Here is a 16927-nt window from a genome sequence, read left to right as displayed (position 1 = left end):
TTGCATATTGATACAAAGCCCTCCAGTGTGTTTTTGGGGAGGATTAAGCTTTCCATCTGTATTTTTATAATCTGTTTATCTATTTCAACAAGGGAAATGTAGACTTATCCTTGAATGAGTCAGAAATAAAATCCCAGAATCATTAAAAAGGAAACCATTTGATCCATCATAACTGTGCAGTCAAATAACTGGCTATTCAAACTGATGCCACCTTCCAGTTTTAGGTTCATATCCCTGCTGGTCAGATCTCTGCAAGAACACATCCAAATTTATTTTGAATAGGATGAGGGTTTATGACTCTACTACTAAGTGGCTTAGAGAACTCTGCCATCCCCTGCATGAAAATATTCTCATTATCATTTCAATCTTTCTACCAATGACTTCAAGTAAACATCCATTGGTTATTGGCCATTCGTGTAAACCCACCAGATTTGTAGAATCATACACAGACCCTTGAGTCCAGCAAGTCATTTCTGACCATGGCGCCTGCTCAGCCAATCATGATTTCCTGCATTCAGCCCATATTCTTGGAAGCTCTGCCCCTCCAGGTACCTATCCCACCATTTCTTAACTGATACTATTGTGCCTGCCTCAAACACTTCCTCTGGTATCTTGTTTCATGTACCCACAGCCACCTGCATGAAAAAGTAACTCCTCAGGTCCCTTTTAAATCTTACCCCTCTTATCTTAAACCTCTGCCCCATTTTTTTTTTACTTCTCCATCTTCAGAATCGGAATCAGGCTTAATATCACTGGCATATTGCACTTCTGGGGCTCCTAGGGGCAGCTCGAGTAGCAGAACTTTCAATGGATAGGATTAAATATTCTTGTTTCAGCCTGATACAGCTAAAAAGCACAACTGCTTCCACGGTCAGTACAGTCAACAAAGATGTCTTAATGTGTTTAAAAGAACTATTAGTGCTTAAAACTGATGGAAAGAATACTGATTGTGGATACATGTGTCCATGTACGATTCCACATGGCTGCAGGTCAGGGATACAAGTGCATTTAAGGAAATTGGGATTTAAACTCCGAATACCGACTATCTTGCTGGAAAATATGCAGTCTCTGTTGAACAAAATCGATGTTCTCAGAGCTAGGGTGCTGAATCAGAAGGACATTAGGACCGCATGTGTCCTTTGTTTCATGGAATCCCAGTTAACCCCTTCTGTACCAGACACAGCGATTCAAATCGACGGGTTTACTGTACACCATCAGGATAGATCTATAGAGTCTCTCAAAAGCAGATGTGGAGGAGTATGCCTCATGATCAACTCTTCTTGGTGCACAAATATATTAGTGTTGTCCCAATTCTGCTCACCAATCCTGGAATATCAAGCAATGCCGTCCTTTTTACCTACTGCAGGAGTTCTCCGAGATCATTTTGGTCACAGTATACATTCCTCCACAGGCCAATGGCAATCGGGCTTTAGATGATCTGAGCAATGGGATCAACATGCACGAAACAGCGCACCCTAATGCCTTCACCATCATTTTGGGAGATTTTGTCCACCAGTCTAAAAACATTACTAGGCAATCAGAAAATCAGGTATGGTTTGCAGAGAGTTATTTTGAGGGCGAAGAGACAATTTCGAATGAGGTTGGAGGCAACATCAGATATACAACAACTTTGGCAGGGTTTGCAAGACATTACTTCCTACAAAGTGAAATCCAATAGCATGAACGGCAGTGACACGTCACTACCAGATGAATTCAATGTCTTCTATACCCGCTTTGAAAGGGAGAACACAACTACAGCTGTGAAGATACCTGCTGCACCTGGTGACCCTGTGATCTCCGTCTCAGAGGCTGATGTTAGGTTGGCTTTAAAGAGGGTGAACCGTGCAAGGCAGAAGGTCCAGACAGAGTACCTGGTAAGCTCTGAAAACCTGTACCAACCAACTGGAGGGAGTACTCAAGGACATTTTCAAACTCTCACTGCGACAGACGGAAGTTCCCACTTGCTTCAAAAAGGCAACAATTATACCAGTGCCTAAGAAGAATAATGTGAGCTGCCTTACTGACTATCACCCAGTAGCACTCACATTGACAGTGATGAAATGCTTTGAGAGGTTGGTCAGGACTAGACTGAACTCCTGCCTCAGCAAGGACCTGGACCCATTGCAGTTTGCCTATCACCACAATAGGTCAATGGCAGATGCAAGCTCAATGGCTCTCCACACGGCTTTAGATCACCTGGACAACACAAACACCAATGTCAGGATGCTGTTCATCAACTATAGCTCAGCATTTAATACCATCATTCCCACAATCCTGATTGAGCAGACCCTGGGCCTCTGTACCTCCCTCTGCAATTCGATGCTCAACCTCCTACCCAGAACACTACAATCTGAGCGGATCGGTGATAACCTCTCCTCCTCGTGATGATCAACACTGTTGCACCTCAGGGGTGTGTGCTTAGCCCTTTGCTCTACTGTCTATATATCTATGTCTGTGTGGCTAGGCATAGCTCAAATACCATCTATAAATTTGCTGACGATACAACCGTTGTTGGTAGAATCTCAGGTGGTGACAAGAGGGCGTACAGGAGTGAGATATGCCAAATAGTGGAGTGGTGTTGCAGCAACAACCTTGCATTCAATGTCAGTAAGACAAAAGAGCTGATTGTGGACTTCAGGAAGGGTAAGACAAAGGAACACATAGCAATCCTCATAGAGGGATCAGAAGTGGAGAGAGTGAGCAGCTTCAGGTTCCTGGGTGTCAAGATCTCTGAGGATCTAACCTGATCCCAACATACTGATGCAGTTATAAAGAAGGCAAGGCAGCAGCTATTCTTCATTAGGAGTTTGAAGAGATTTTGTATTTCAAGAAAGACACTCAAAAACTTCTATGGATGTACCATGGAGAGCATTCTGACAGACTGCATCACTGTCTGGTAAGGGGAGACTACTGCACAGGACTGAAGAAGCTGCAGAGGGTTGTAAATTTAGTCAGCTCCATCTTGGGTACTAGCCTACAAAGTACCCAGGACATCTTCAAGGAGCAGTGTCTCAGGAAGGCAGTGTCTATTATTAAGGACTCTAGGACAATAGACAATAGACAATAGGTGCAGAAGTAGACCATTCGGTCCCTCGAGTTTGCACCGCCATTCTGAGATCATGGCTGATCATTCACTATCAATACCCAGGCCCTGCCTTGTCCCCATATCCCTTGATTCCCCTATCCATCAGATATCTATCTAGCTCCTTCTTGAAAGCATCCAGAGAATTGGCCTCCACCGTCTTCCGAGGCAGTGCATTCCACACCTCCAGAACTCTCTGGGAGAAGAAGCTCTTCCTCAACTCTGTTTTAAATAACTGACCTCTTATTCTCAATCCATGCCCTCTGGTACTGGACTCTCCCAACATCTGGAATATATTTCCTGCCTCAATCCTATCAAATCCTTTAATTATCTTGAACGTTTCAATCAGATCCCCTCTCAATCTCCTCAATTCCAGCATGTACAAGCCCAATCTCTCCAATCTCTCTGCGTAAGACAGCCCTGCCATCCCAGGAATCAACCTAGTGAATCTACGCTGCACTTCCTCAATTGCCAGAATGTCCTTCCTTAAACCTGGAGACCAAAACTGTACTCAATATTCCAGGTGTGGTCTCACCAGGGCCCTGTACAAATGCAAAAGGACATCCTTGCTCTTGTACTCAATTCCCCTTGTAACAAAGGCCAACATTCCATTTGCCCTCTTCACTGCCTGTTGCACTTGCTCATTCACCTTCATTGACTGGTGAACTAGGACTCCGAAGTCTCTTTGCATTTCTCCCTTACCTAACTCTACACCGTTCAGACAATACTCTGCCCTCTTGTTCCTGCTTCCAAAGTGGATAACTTCACATTTATTCACATTGAATGACATCTGCCAAGTATCTGCCCACTCACCCAGTCTATCCAAGTCTCCCTGTATTCTCCTAACGTCCTCTTCGCATGTCACACTGCCACCCAGTTTAGTATCGTCAGCAAACTTGCTGATATAGTTTTCAATGCCTTCATCTAAATCATTGACAGAAATCGTAAAGAGCTGTGGTCCCAATACAGAGCCCTGTGGTACCCCACTAGTCACCTCCAGTCAGTCCGAGAAACACCCATTCACTGCTACCCTTTGCTTTCTATCTGCCAACCAGTTTTCTATCCATGTTGAAACCCTGCCCCCAATGCCATGATTTTACTCACCAATCTCCTATGTGGCACCTTATCGAATGCCTTCAGAAAATCTAGGTACACAACATCCACTGGCTTACCCTCGTCTAACATCCTTGTTACACCCTCAAAAAACTCCAACAGATTAGTCAAGCATGATTTGCCCTTGGTAAATCCATGCTGGCTCAGCCTAATCCTATTTCTGCCATCAAGATGTGCCACTATTTCGTCCTTAATAATGGACTCAAGCATCTTCCCCACGACTGACATTAGGCTAACAGGGCGATAGTTCTCCGTTTTCTCCTTCCCTCCCTTCTTGAAAAGTGGGATAACATTAGCCACTCTCCAATCTTCAGGAACTGATCCTGAATCTAAGGAACATTGGAAAATGATTACCAATGCATCCGCAATTTCCTGAGCCATCCCTTTTAGAACCCTCGGATGCAGACCATCTGGACCCAGGGATTTATTAGCCTTCAGTCCTACCAGTCTACTCATCACAGTTTCTTTCCTAATGTCAATCTGTCTCAATTCCTCTGATATCTTATGACCCTGGCCCATTCATACATCTGGGAGATTGTTTGTGTCCTTTCTGGTGAAGACAGATCTAAAGTATGCATTAAATTCTGTTGCCATTTCCCTGTTTCCCATAACAATTTCTCCCAATTCATTCTTCAAGGGGCCAACATTGTTCTTAACTATCTTCTTTCTCTTCACATAGCTAAAAAAGCTTTTGCTATCCCCTTTTATATTCCAGGCTAGACTGAGCTCAAACCTGATTTTTTCTCTCTGTATTGCTTTTTTAGTTAAGATCTGCTGTTCCTTAAAACTTTCCCAATCATCTGTATTCCCACTCATCTTAGCCCTGTCATACTTCTTTTTCTTTAATGCTATACAATCTCTGACTTCCTTTGTCAACCACTGTGGCCCCTTCCCCCTCTTTGAATCCTTCCTTCTCATTGGAATGAACTGCTTTTGCATCTTTTGTATTATCCCCAAGAATATCTGCCACTGCTGATCCACTGTCTTTCCTGCCAGGGCATCCGCCCATTTAACTTTGGCCAGCTCTTCCCTCATGGCTCCGTAGTCTCCTTTATTTAATTGCAACACTGACACCTCTGATCTGCCCTTATTCCTCTCAAATTGTAGATAAAAACTTATCATGTTATGATCACTACTTCCTAACGGCTCCTTTACTTCAAGATCACTTATCAATTCCTGTTCATTACACATCACCAAGTCCAAAATAGCCTCGTTCCTGGTTGGCTCAAGCACAAGCTGTTCCAAAAGTACATCCCTAAGACACTCCACAAACTCCCTATCCTGCAATCCAGCACCTACCTTATTCTCCCAGTTCACCTGCATGTTGAAATCTCCCATAACGACTGCATTACCTTTAGCACATGCCAATGTTAACTCCCTAATCAACTTGTACCCAATATCCACGCTACTGTTTGGGGGCCTGTACACAACACCCATTAGGGTCTTTTTACCCTTACTGTTCCTCAGCTCAATCCACACAGACTCTACTTCCCCTGTTCCCAAGTCACCTCTTGCTAAGCACTGAATCTCATTCCTCACCAACAGGGCCACCCCACCCCCTCTTCCCATATTTCTGTCTCTACGATAGCACGTATACCCTGGTACACTCAATTCCCAGGCCTGATCCCCTTGCAGCCATGTCTCCGTTATCCCAACAATATCGTAGTTCCCCATTTTCATCTGAGCTTCAAGCTCATCTGTCTTATTTCTGACACTACGTGCATTCAAGTATAGAATTCTTAGCCCATTCCTCCTCTCTTTGCTTAAAACACTGTCTACTGTACCTAACCCAGCTCCTTGAACTTCCATCGGGCTAATTGCACCCTGAATTTTGATGACCTTCTCAAGATCACCCAAACCTTGTACACATTTAACCCCATGCTCCTTCTGACCAACCCTCTGGATCTGGATCCCTGTCCCCTGCACATCTAGTTTAAACCTCCCCGAGCAGCACTGGCAAACACTCCTGCAAGAATGTTAGTACCCCTCCGGTTCAGATGTAGACCGTCCCTTCGAAACAGATCCCAATGTCCCTGAAACAAAGACCAATTATCCAAAAACCTGAACCCTTCCTTCCTGCACCATGCTCTCAGCCTCGTATTGATGTGCATAATCATTCTATTCTTCGCCTCACTCGCATGTGGCACAGGTAGCAATCCCGAGATTGTCACCCTGGAGGTCCTGCCTTTCAGCTTCACTCCTAACTCCCTGAACTCTCTAAGCAGGACCCCCTCACTCACCTTACCTACATCGTTGGTCCCTACATGGACCACTACATCTGGGTTCATGCCCTCGTTCTCAAAAATAGCCTGCACCCGATCTGAGATGTCCCGGACCCTGGCACCAGGGAGGCAACATACCATCCGAGACTCCCGATCTGCCCCACAAAATCTCCTATCTGCCCCCCTAACTATAGAGTCCCCTAAAACTATCACTCTCTTCTCTTCTTTCCTCCCCTTTCTAGTTGAGGGTTCAACCTCTGTGCCAGAGGCAGGACCACTACAACTCATTCCTGGTAGGTCATCCCCATCAACAGTATCCAGTACGGTATACTTATTGTTAATGGGAATGGCTGCAGGGGTGCTCTGCTCTCTCTGCCTGCTCCCCCTGCCTCTCTGGACCGTCACCCATCTGCCTACTTCTTGGTTTTTCGGTGTGACTACCTCCTGATAACTCCTATCTATCACTGCCTCTGCCTCCCGAATGATCCGTAGTTCATCCAGCTCCAGCTCCAACTCCCTAACTCGGGCTGATAGGAGCTGCAGCTGGACGCACCTCTTGCAGGTGTGGTCATCAGGGACAACTGTGTTGACCCTGACCTCCCACATACTGCATATGGAGCACACCACTGCTCTGACTGTCTCCCCCATACCTGAACTGAATTAATAGAATAAGTCTGAAAAGCACCTAGCAACCTTACCTTCTTCCCCTCAGCGAGTAATCACACAGGCTTGCCGAAGCCCACTTAGCCAAAGCCCACTTAGCCAAAGCCCAGGACTCTGCTTCCACGGACTCCGCTGCCTGCTCTGAAAAGAAGTCCTGCCTTTTAAAGTGCGCGCTCGACGCTGACGTCACTCGCGCCTGCGCAGTTCCCCCTCCTCCACAGGTATTGACCAGGTAGGCTTCAATCCTACCTACAACGGTCGAATTCTCTGAGCTCCCAGCTGAATCACAAGCTGTAACTTGCTCCCGATTCAAATGAATCGGGCATGCCCTTTTCTCACTATTACCATCAGGTGGGAGATACAGGAGCCTGAAGACACACACTCAGAAATTCAGGAACTGCTTCTTCCCCTCTGCCATCCGATTCCTAAATGGACATTGAACTCTTGGATGCTACCTCACTTTTTTATTATATATAATTACAGTTTTTTGCACAATTTTTAATCTAGTCAATATACCAATACTGTGATTGATTGACTGATTATTATTTTTCTTCTTCTATTTTATGCATTGTATCAAACTGCTGCTGCTAAATTAACAAATTTTATGACACATGCTAGTGATAATAAACCTGATTCTGATTCTTATTCTGATATTGTGAAATTGGTTGTTTTGTGACAGTAGTACAGCAAAACATTGCAATACATAATAAAATAACTTTAAATCATAATAAGAAATTGGCTAAAATTTCACAGAAATAGTAAAAAAAACTATATGAAAAGAACAAATTCATATACCATCAATACTACTGCAGCCTTATATAACAGTATTACTAGGTCTGGTTGGTAGGCCAGTATCTGCTTATTAATCTTCATTTGGAAGTCTCACAGGATCTTAGCTTTGTCAGTCTCCACTCCCTTCTTGGCTGTTTCCCATTTGGACTTGGGAGAGTCCAATCCTTACTTGGCACAGAGTTGTAGGAATTGTGCATAGGAATATCTGTGCTGAATTAGCAGATAGGCGCGTGCGCGCACACACACACACACACACACACACACACACACACACACACACACACACACACATACACACACACACACATATATATATATAGTGAGCTAGTGTGAATAGGTCCATTGTCCATTCAGAAATTTGATGGTGGAGGGGAAGAAGCGGTCCCTAAAATGCTGAGTGTGTGTCTTCAGACTCCTGTACCTCCTCCTTGATGGTAGCAATAAGAAGAGGGCATGTTGTGCATGTGTATGTGGGGCCTCCGTCAGTCATGATTCGCCTTGGGTACTGCGCCTCTGGTAGTCTCTGGCTTGTCGAGCAACATCGACTGTGGCTATTGAACCCAATCCTGGAACGGCCACAGTTGCTGCATGTGTAGGGCGTTGTGGAATTGTTGTCCACTGTCCACTATGCTTTCTGTTTGCTCTAGGTGTTGCTGAAGAGTACCTTGCCATTTGTTGCGGTCATCTGCTGTATCCTCCCAGCATTCTGTGTTCATTTTTAAGGCTTTCATGTCGCGCTTACAGAGGTCCTTGAAGCGAAGCTGGGCTCTACCAACGCTCCTCTTGCCTGTTGCTAGTTCTCCGTAGAGGATGTCCTTTGGCAGTCTACCATCCTTCATGCGACAGATGTGGCCCAGCCAGCGCAGTCTATATTGTCTTAAAAGCGTGAATATTGTGGAAAGTCCAGCTCGGGAGAGGACCTCAGAGTTTGGGACTTTGTCTCTCCAGGTGATGCTGAGGATGCGGCGAAGGCTACACAGATGAAATCTATTGAGTTTCCTCTCCTGCTTGGAGTAGATGGTCCAAACATCCTTGTCCAGGTCTAAAGAAAACAAATGTCCTTGCCCAGAACGTAGTGGAGACACCAGTCATTGATCTAGAAGTGGTCCACAAATTCACATACTTGAGGTTGACCATCAGCAACACTTTCTCCTTCGATGCTGAAACCAATAGGCGTATCGGCAAAGCAGCGTTGATCCTTGCTCGGCTCTCCTCATGGGTCTGGGAGAATCCGAAACTCACTACAAAGACTAAGACCACTGTGTACAATGCATATGTTGTCAGCACCCAGCTGTATGGTCGCCCTGGATGATGGGGGTTCTAAATCATGGATGCTGCCTTTCTGAGGTATCACTCTGAAAGAGGTCCTTGATACTGGGAAGACTAATGCCCACAATGGAGCTCAGTAGTCTGCAACTTTCTGATCCTGTGCAGGGGCTTCTCTATGCCAGATGGTGATGAAACCAGTAGGAATCCTCTCCATGCTACATACTGTGTATAGAAATATGTGAGTTTTTGGTGGCAGACCATATCTCCTCAAACTCCTTATGAAATATAGTTGCTGCCATGCCTTCCTTGCAATTGCATCAACATTTAGGACCCAGAGCAGGAACTTGAAACTGCTCACCCTTTCCACTGCTTATCCCTCAATGAGGACTGGCATGTGTTCCCTTAATTTCCCCTTCCTGAATTCCACAATTAATTCCTTGGTCTTTCTGACACTGAATGAAAGGTTGTTGTTGCTACACTCCTCAACCAGCTGATATATCTCATTGTCCTAAGCCTCCTTATTACCATCTGAAGCTTTGCCAACTCTGTGTCTTTGGTGAGTGTATAGATTGCACTTGAACTGTGTCTAACAACACAGTTGTGAGTGTAGAGAGAGTAGAGCAGTGGATTAAGCACACATCTCTAAGATTCACCTGTGTTGATTGTCAGCGAGTAGGAGTTATGTTTCCAATATGCACTGATTGTGGTCTCCCGATTAGGATGCCCAGGATCCAGTTGACCCTTGATCCTAGAGTGATTTGTAGAGGTCCAGGTTTTTGAACTTGTCTGATTGTAGTGAGGGTTTGATGGTGTTGAATGCTGAGCTGTAATCAATAAACTGCAGACTGATGTAGGTATTGCTATTGTCCAAGTGATCCAAGGCCTAGTATGGAGCCATTGAGTTTGCACTGATGCAGACTTATTGTGGTGTCCAGGTCCTTGCTTTGGGCAGGATTTAATTCTGGAAACACTGATCCCATCTACCTTATCTATACCTCTCATAATTTCAAATGTTTCTCTAAGGTCAACCCTCATTTGCCAGTTTTTTAAGGGATACAGATCTAACCTGGTCAATCTCTCTCTTTAACTCCAGCACTCTAGTCCTGGCAACAACCACATTTAAACTTACTTCACTTTTCCAGTTTATCCACGTCTTTCCTATAACAAGATGACCAAAACTGTACATAGAAGTCCTCCTGATTTGTTAGCGGGTGGCAAGGGAGCTGCATGGCGTTGGTCATAGTGAGGACTAAGGCCTCAAGCTGTGGGTTTGCCTGTTTACAACCACCCAGGAGAGAGGCATCAGTACACACATTCGGAGACAGTATGGCAGAGATTCAGCATTGCCCCCCCCCCCCCCAACACCCAGTGTTCGCTCAGTAAAAGACGAGTTGTGTTGTGTTCTACTGTAGACTGCCGCAAATTTCCTGGACTCAATTTCTTGGACTATATTTTTTTGTGTGACTGTATTTGACTGATAACTTGTATGTACTTCCTATCTTATATATGCTACCTTGCCTTGTGCTGTATGTGACTGTTGGTACTGAGTTTTGTACCCTGGCCCTAGGGTAACGTTTGGCTGTATTCATGGGTATTCATGTATGGCTGAATGACAATTAAAACTAAACTTGAACTTGATGTGGCCTCATCAGTGACTCTTATAACTGCAACAGTTTTCCAGATCCTATACTTAATGCCCTGACTGATCAAAGCCAGCATGCTAAATGCTTTTTTTTCTTACCACCCTATCTACCCATGATGCCACTTTCAACAAACTACTCACTGATACTCCTTGGTTCCCTTGTTCCATTATACTCCCTAGCACTTTACCATTCATAGTACAAATCCAACATTAGTTCTTTCCTAAATCTTCTTGGTCTTTCATAGTTTTTCACATTTTAATTACATCTTCCCTCAACCTTGCCTTTTCTAAGTAATCAGCTGTTTGTATGCTTATGATCTTCTGCTGTTATAGACCATCCAAGGTTCGACATGTTGTGCATTCAGAGGTGTTCTACATATCACTGTTGTAAAACATGGTTAATTCTGTCACCTTTCTGTCTACATGAATCAGTCTGTCTATTCTCTGATCTCTCTCATTAACAAGGCATTGTCATCCATAGAACTGCCACACATTGGATGATTTTTGTTTTTCACACTATTCTCTGTAAACTCTAGATACTGTTGTGTGTGAAAATCCCAGGAGGTCAGCAGTTTCTGAGATATCAGCAGTTTCTGAGATACACAAACCACCCTGTCTGGCACAAACAATCATTTCACAGACAATCAAAGTCACTTAGATCACATTTCTTCCCCATTCTGATGTTTGGTCTGAACACCAAATGAACCTTTTGACCATGCATGTATAATTTTATGTATGTATTGAGTTACTTTTGCATGATTGCTGATTAGATATTTGGATTAATGAGCAGGTGTACCTAATAAAGTGACCTCTGAGTGTTTTTCTCCCATTAGAACTGTGATTGTTCATCTGGTTTCTCACTTCTTCAGGGACATGACCTATACTCAGCAGAGGACATCAGACAAAATGGGTCAGTTGTCCTTCCACTGTCTTACACATGAGCAAAACGCATGCATCAGATATAAGACTTGCATTTCTTAATGAGTGTTTACGTTGAGTAATTCTAAAGCATCAGTTAACTCTCTACAATAATTAGAAACTCAACATATTGTTAAAAGAAAGCAATATGTAGGAAAATATCACATCCTTTAACACCCGTCAGTTGAAGACCTTCTGAGCTCAGCTGGAATCATTTACTGCCTCAGTGCATTTTGAACTTACCGTGGTCCAGTTTATCTGAGTCCCCAAGTCCCTGAAGTATAATGTGATAATGGAGGAGGTTGCAAGGTTCTTAATGACTTTAGTTTCCTTCAATGGAGGACCATCTGTGAACAGGTAAGACCAGGGACAGAATTATGCTTGTGTCATCACTTTAGCAAAGGCGAAGTACCCAAACCAAACAAGGGATTTTGATGATCTTTCAAAATAAATTATCATCTTACCCTGCAATAGTTCAATACCATGATTATGGAGCCTTTAAAGGAAAAATTTAAACAAGGAGCACTAATTATTAGAAGGATCTGACTGCAAGGAGAATGGATAAAGAAATAAACTGGAAAGAGTGAAGCTAAATTATGGAAAATCCCTAGGGAGTATATCAACATGAAGCAACTGGAATGAGGAATATATTTCTGTGCTGTTGATTCTGAAATTACTAAGTTTTTAACATGGATACAACTTCACAATCAGCATCTTGGTCTAAGCAGGATCCTACTTCAGAGTACGTGTCTGGACTATAAGCATACATAAGAGATTAAAATGGGTTACCTTTTTTCTGTATTGCAGTCCTAAACTAAATTGCAGGTTGTGGCTATTGTTGCAAGTGAAAAACAAAATGTGTTGATGCTGGAAATCTGACACAGTAACAGAAACCTTTGCAAGATCAAGTGAGTAAGTGAGGCGAGGTCTAGAGGTGGCAAAGGGACCCGTAACACCCCTGTGATCTGCAGCAGGCAGCTTGTATGAGAGAGACAGTAGAGTGAACCATTTTGTGAAGGGTTGTGCTGAAGGGAGAATAACGACCAGCTGAGGCTTTTAAACATAGAACATTTAACTTTATCTCCTACTATTTCTTAATAGAAAGAACCTAGTAGATGGAATTTACTTGGATTTTTGGAAGGTCTTTGACAAGATGCCATACACAAAGCTGCTTAATAAGATAAGAACCCATGGTACTACAGGAAAGATACTAGCATCGATAAAAAATTGGCTGACTGGCAGGAAGGAAAGCATGGGAATAAAGGGAGTCTTTTCTGTTTGGCTGCTGGTGACTGGAAGTGTTCTGTAGAAGTCGGTGTTAGGACTATTTCTTTTCATGTTATATGTCAAAGATTTGGATGTCAGAATCGATGAATTTGTTGCCAGGTTTGTGGATGGTATAAAGCTAGGCTGAGAGACAGGTAACATTGAGGAAACAGGGAGTCTGCAGATAGACAGAGACTAATTAGGAAAATAAGCAAAGAAGTGGGACATAGAATGAAATGTAAAGGTGTGTATGATCATGCACTTTGGTAGTAGGAACAAAAGTATAGACTATTTTATAAATAAGGAGAAAATTCAGAAATCAGAGGGTCTAAGGGACTTGAAAATCCTTGTACAGGATCCCCTAGAGGTTAACTTGTAAGGTGAGTTGGTGGTAAGGAAGGCAAATACAATGTTGGTATTCATTTCCCATTACTCTGCACCTTGAGTATTGTGAGCAGTTTTGCCCCCATATCTAAAAGATATACCAGCAATGGAAAGAGTTCAGAAGAGGTTCACAAAAATAATTCCAGTAATTAAAAGATTAATGTATGTGGAGTGTTTCATGGCTGTGGGCCTCACTGCCCTTCAGAAGAATGAGAGAGGATCTCTTTTGAAACCTATCGAACACTGAAAGGTCAAGATAGAGTGGATCTGGAGAGGATATTTCCTATAGTTGGGGAGTTTAGGATCAGAAGGCACAGCCTCATTATAGAGGGACTTCCCTTGAGAACAGAGATAACGAGGGATTTCTTTAGCTAAATGGGAGAGAATCTACTAATTTAATTGCCACAGATGGTGATGGAGGCCAACTGATTGGATTTATTTCAAACTAAGGTTGACTAATTCCTGATTAGTAATGGCATCAAAAGTTACAGGAAGAAGGTAGGAGTATGTGGTTGAAAAGGATAATAAATCAGCCATGACAGAATGGTGGAGCAGACTTGATGGACCAAATCCATGCTCCTATATCTTTATAACAATGCACGCAAAATGCTGGTAGAACTCAGCAGGCTAGGCAGCATCTATAGGTAGAAGCGCTGTCGACGTTTCGGGCTGAGACCCTTCGTCAGGACTAACCGAAAGGAAAGATAGTAAGAGATTTGAAAGTAGAGGGGGGAGGGGGAAACGCAAAATGATAGGAGAAGACCGAAGGGGGTGGGGTAAGAAGGGGAGGAGGGGCATTAACGGATGTTAGAGAAGTCAATGTTCATGCCATCAGGTTGGAGGCTACCCAGCCGGTATATAAGGTGTTGTTCCTCCAACCTGAGTTTGGATTCATTTTGACAATAGAGGAGGCCATGGATAGACATATCAGAATGGGAATGGGACATGGAATTAAAATGTGTGGCCACTGGGAGATCCTGCTTTTGGACGTGGAATTAAAATATGTGGCCATTGACTTCTCTAACTTCCGTTAATGCCCCTCCTCCCCTTCTTACCCCATCCCTGACATATTTAGTTGTTTGCCTGTTCTCCATCTCCCTCTGGTGCTTCCCCCCCCCCCCACCTCCTTTCTTTCTCCTGAGGCCTCCCGTCCCATGATCCTTTCCCTTCTCCAGCTCTGTATCACTTTCGCCAATCACCTTTCCAGCTCTTAGCTTCATCCCACCCCCTCCGGTCTACTCCTATCATTTTGCATTTTCCCCTCCCCCCCTCTACTTTCAAATCTCTTACTATCTTTCCTTTCAGTTAGTCCTGACGAAGGGTTTCGGCCCGAAACGTCAACATTGCTTCTACCTATAGATGCTGCCTAGCCTGCTGTGTTCTACTAGCATTTTGTGTGTGTTGTTTGTATTTCCAGCATCTGCAGATTTCCTCGTGTTTGCTGCTATATCTTATTATCTTATGGAAGCAAGGGCAGTAATCTGCATCTCTAGCAGAATATGGATTTATTATGGGGGATTTTAACTTTGTCAAAATTCACTGGGATTACCTGAAGAGTCAGAGGTGGAATTTATTCATTCTTACCCAGAAAGATTGTGTATAACAATGTACATGCTCATGGATAAAACAACCCCTGACAAGTAGGACTCTTTGAAAAGAGTTTATAGGAGATCAGGACCAGCGTATTCTAGTAAAGATGAAGGGCAAAGGTGGCAAGATTAGCAGCCGTGGATATGAAAAGGTTTGATCAATGGAACAGAAAAGGAAATGAACGACACATACAGACCTAATGGATGGATATAACATTAGAATATATGTAGATAATCGAGATAACCAGTATGTATATTTTCCTATTGTAGGAGTATCGAGAGCAAGTGGCATATGCTCAGCCTGAGAGGAAGGAGTTTTACAAAGGATTGCAGAGTTATGTCTTTTGCCTTGCACAGGAAGCTGTTGATATCTACAACTTATTTCCAGAGTGATATGGGAAAAAAATTACCACTTTTGACAGACATTTGGAAAACCACCAAAATAGACAAGGGAAAGAAGGCTGTGGTCCTCACAGAGGCAAACAGAATAGGTATAGATGAGCAAACAGAACAGCATGGGCACGGTGGGCCAAAGGGTCTGTTTCTGTGCTGTACAAATATACAACTATGCTTTTATAATGGTTATTCTGAGCAATTCTTCTTACATTCAATGGAGATGGAAACAAAGGCAATATTGAGATTGATGACTTTTCTTATAGCAACAATTCTAATTTGAATTCCAAGAAAATTTGGAATATCCACACCAGCATAAACCCTAACACAAAAAAAAACCCAGATTATCTGGAAATCTAAAAGAAAAGTAGAAAGGGTTAGGAATATTCAAGCCATATCTATATGTGGATAAATAATTTATTGATGTTAAATGGAAACACAAGGGGGTTTTTGATATTTCCGTTCTGCTGAAAGGTTTCTCTCAATATCTAACCTGAGAGTATTTTCGGCATTTTCTGTTTTTTTTTAAATTATAAAAGTTCTGAACAGCCGATCACTTTGTTGAACATTCATTGTGAATTGCTGGAAATCACAATTTTTAAGAATTGCTAATCAATGCTTTTTCTATATAGGAACCAATAGATTTAAGAGAGGGGATTGCCTGTTGCATCAGTAGTGATAGACAGGTGAGTGGTTGGGCCAACCAGGAATTCACACCAAGGTAAATTTCCAAAATTCTCCTCAGGAAATGATTTGTGGCGATTCCATTCACCAGCAAATGTTCTGCAATCTGTGTGCTGACACAGCTATAAATAGCCACAATCTGTGTATGCCAGGAAATAAATAACACTGCAACATATTTTCAACCCACTCTTTACTTGACACATTCAAAAGGCTCTGGGCCATATTTATTGCTTAATACTAATGTTATCTTTTGAAGCAAAGAGATTTACTGCACTTGGAAATATTTGGAACTTAATTATCAGAGAGGAGTTCCTATAAAAAAAGTGTAGCATTTCAATTGCAGGTATAAGAATATAATCACACAATGATCAATCCAAATTATTTTTAATCTTCTTACATTCAATTAGAAGTATTTATATTTTAAAGTTTGTTATGCAACATATTTAGCAGTATTCCTCTATGAAAAATGTTGAGGTATTATTTTTCATTAACTAACAAATATTAAACACTTTGGTCAAATAATAAATTGGAACCTTTGATTTCTCCTGGTAGTCTGTTAAAATGATGACAACAAATCAAAGTCAGGTGATAATTATTTTATTCTCATAATTACTATCCAAATAGACAGATGAAAAATCACAAAATGAATTTATTGAGAATATTTTTTCTTAACTGCTGTGCCACATTTTATACTCTCTGTGTGCAGACTGATATATACAGCAGAAGGCAATGTCAGACAATCATAGCAATATCTATAGCATGATCTGCCGTGTTACAATTGTACATTTTCTAGTCTCCAAGATAGCATACAATATTACAGCTCTGATTATAATAGAAATGTCTTCTTTCCCAACAGAAGAGGTAAATATATTCTTATCTTGAACTACATAGCCTATCACCCTCTCTCCTG

The 16927-nt window shown here is 42.5% G+C and overlaps 1 protein-coding gene across 1 annotated transcript in view; it reads right to left on the bottom strand.

The window, feature by feature from the left end:
• The window catches only part of LOC132397467 (trans-2,3-enoyl-CoA reductase-like), a 182099-nt gene that overhangs the window by 78798 nt on the left and 86374 nt on the right, over positions 1–16927 (bottom strand). Inside the window, exon 4 of the mRNA XM_059976299.1 lies at positions 11945–12048. Within this exon, the coding sequence (XP_059832282.1) occupies positions 11945–12048 (104 nt within the window). The remainder of the gene's footprint in view (positions 1–11944; positions 12049–16927) is intronic.

Source organism: Hypanus sabinus, chromosome 7 (genome assembly GCF_030144855.1).
Source record: "Hypanus sabinus isolate sHypSab1 chromosome 7, sHypSab1.hap1, whole genome shotgun sequence".
Taxonomy (NCBI): Eukaryota; Metazoa; Chordata; class Chondrichthyes; order Myliobatiformes; family Dasyatidae; genus Hypanus; species Hypanus sabinus.
This window is presented reverse-complemented; position numbering and strand designations above follow the sequence as displayed.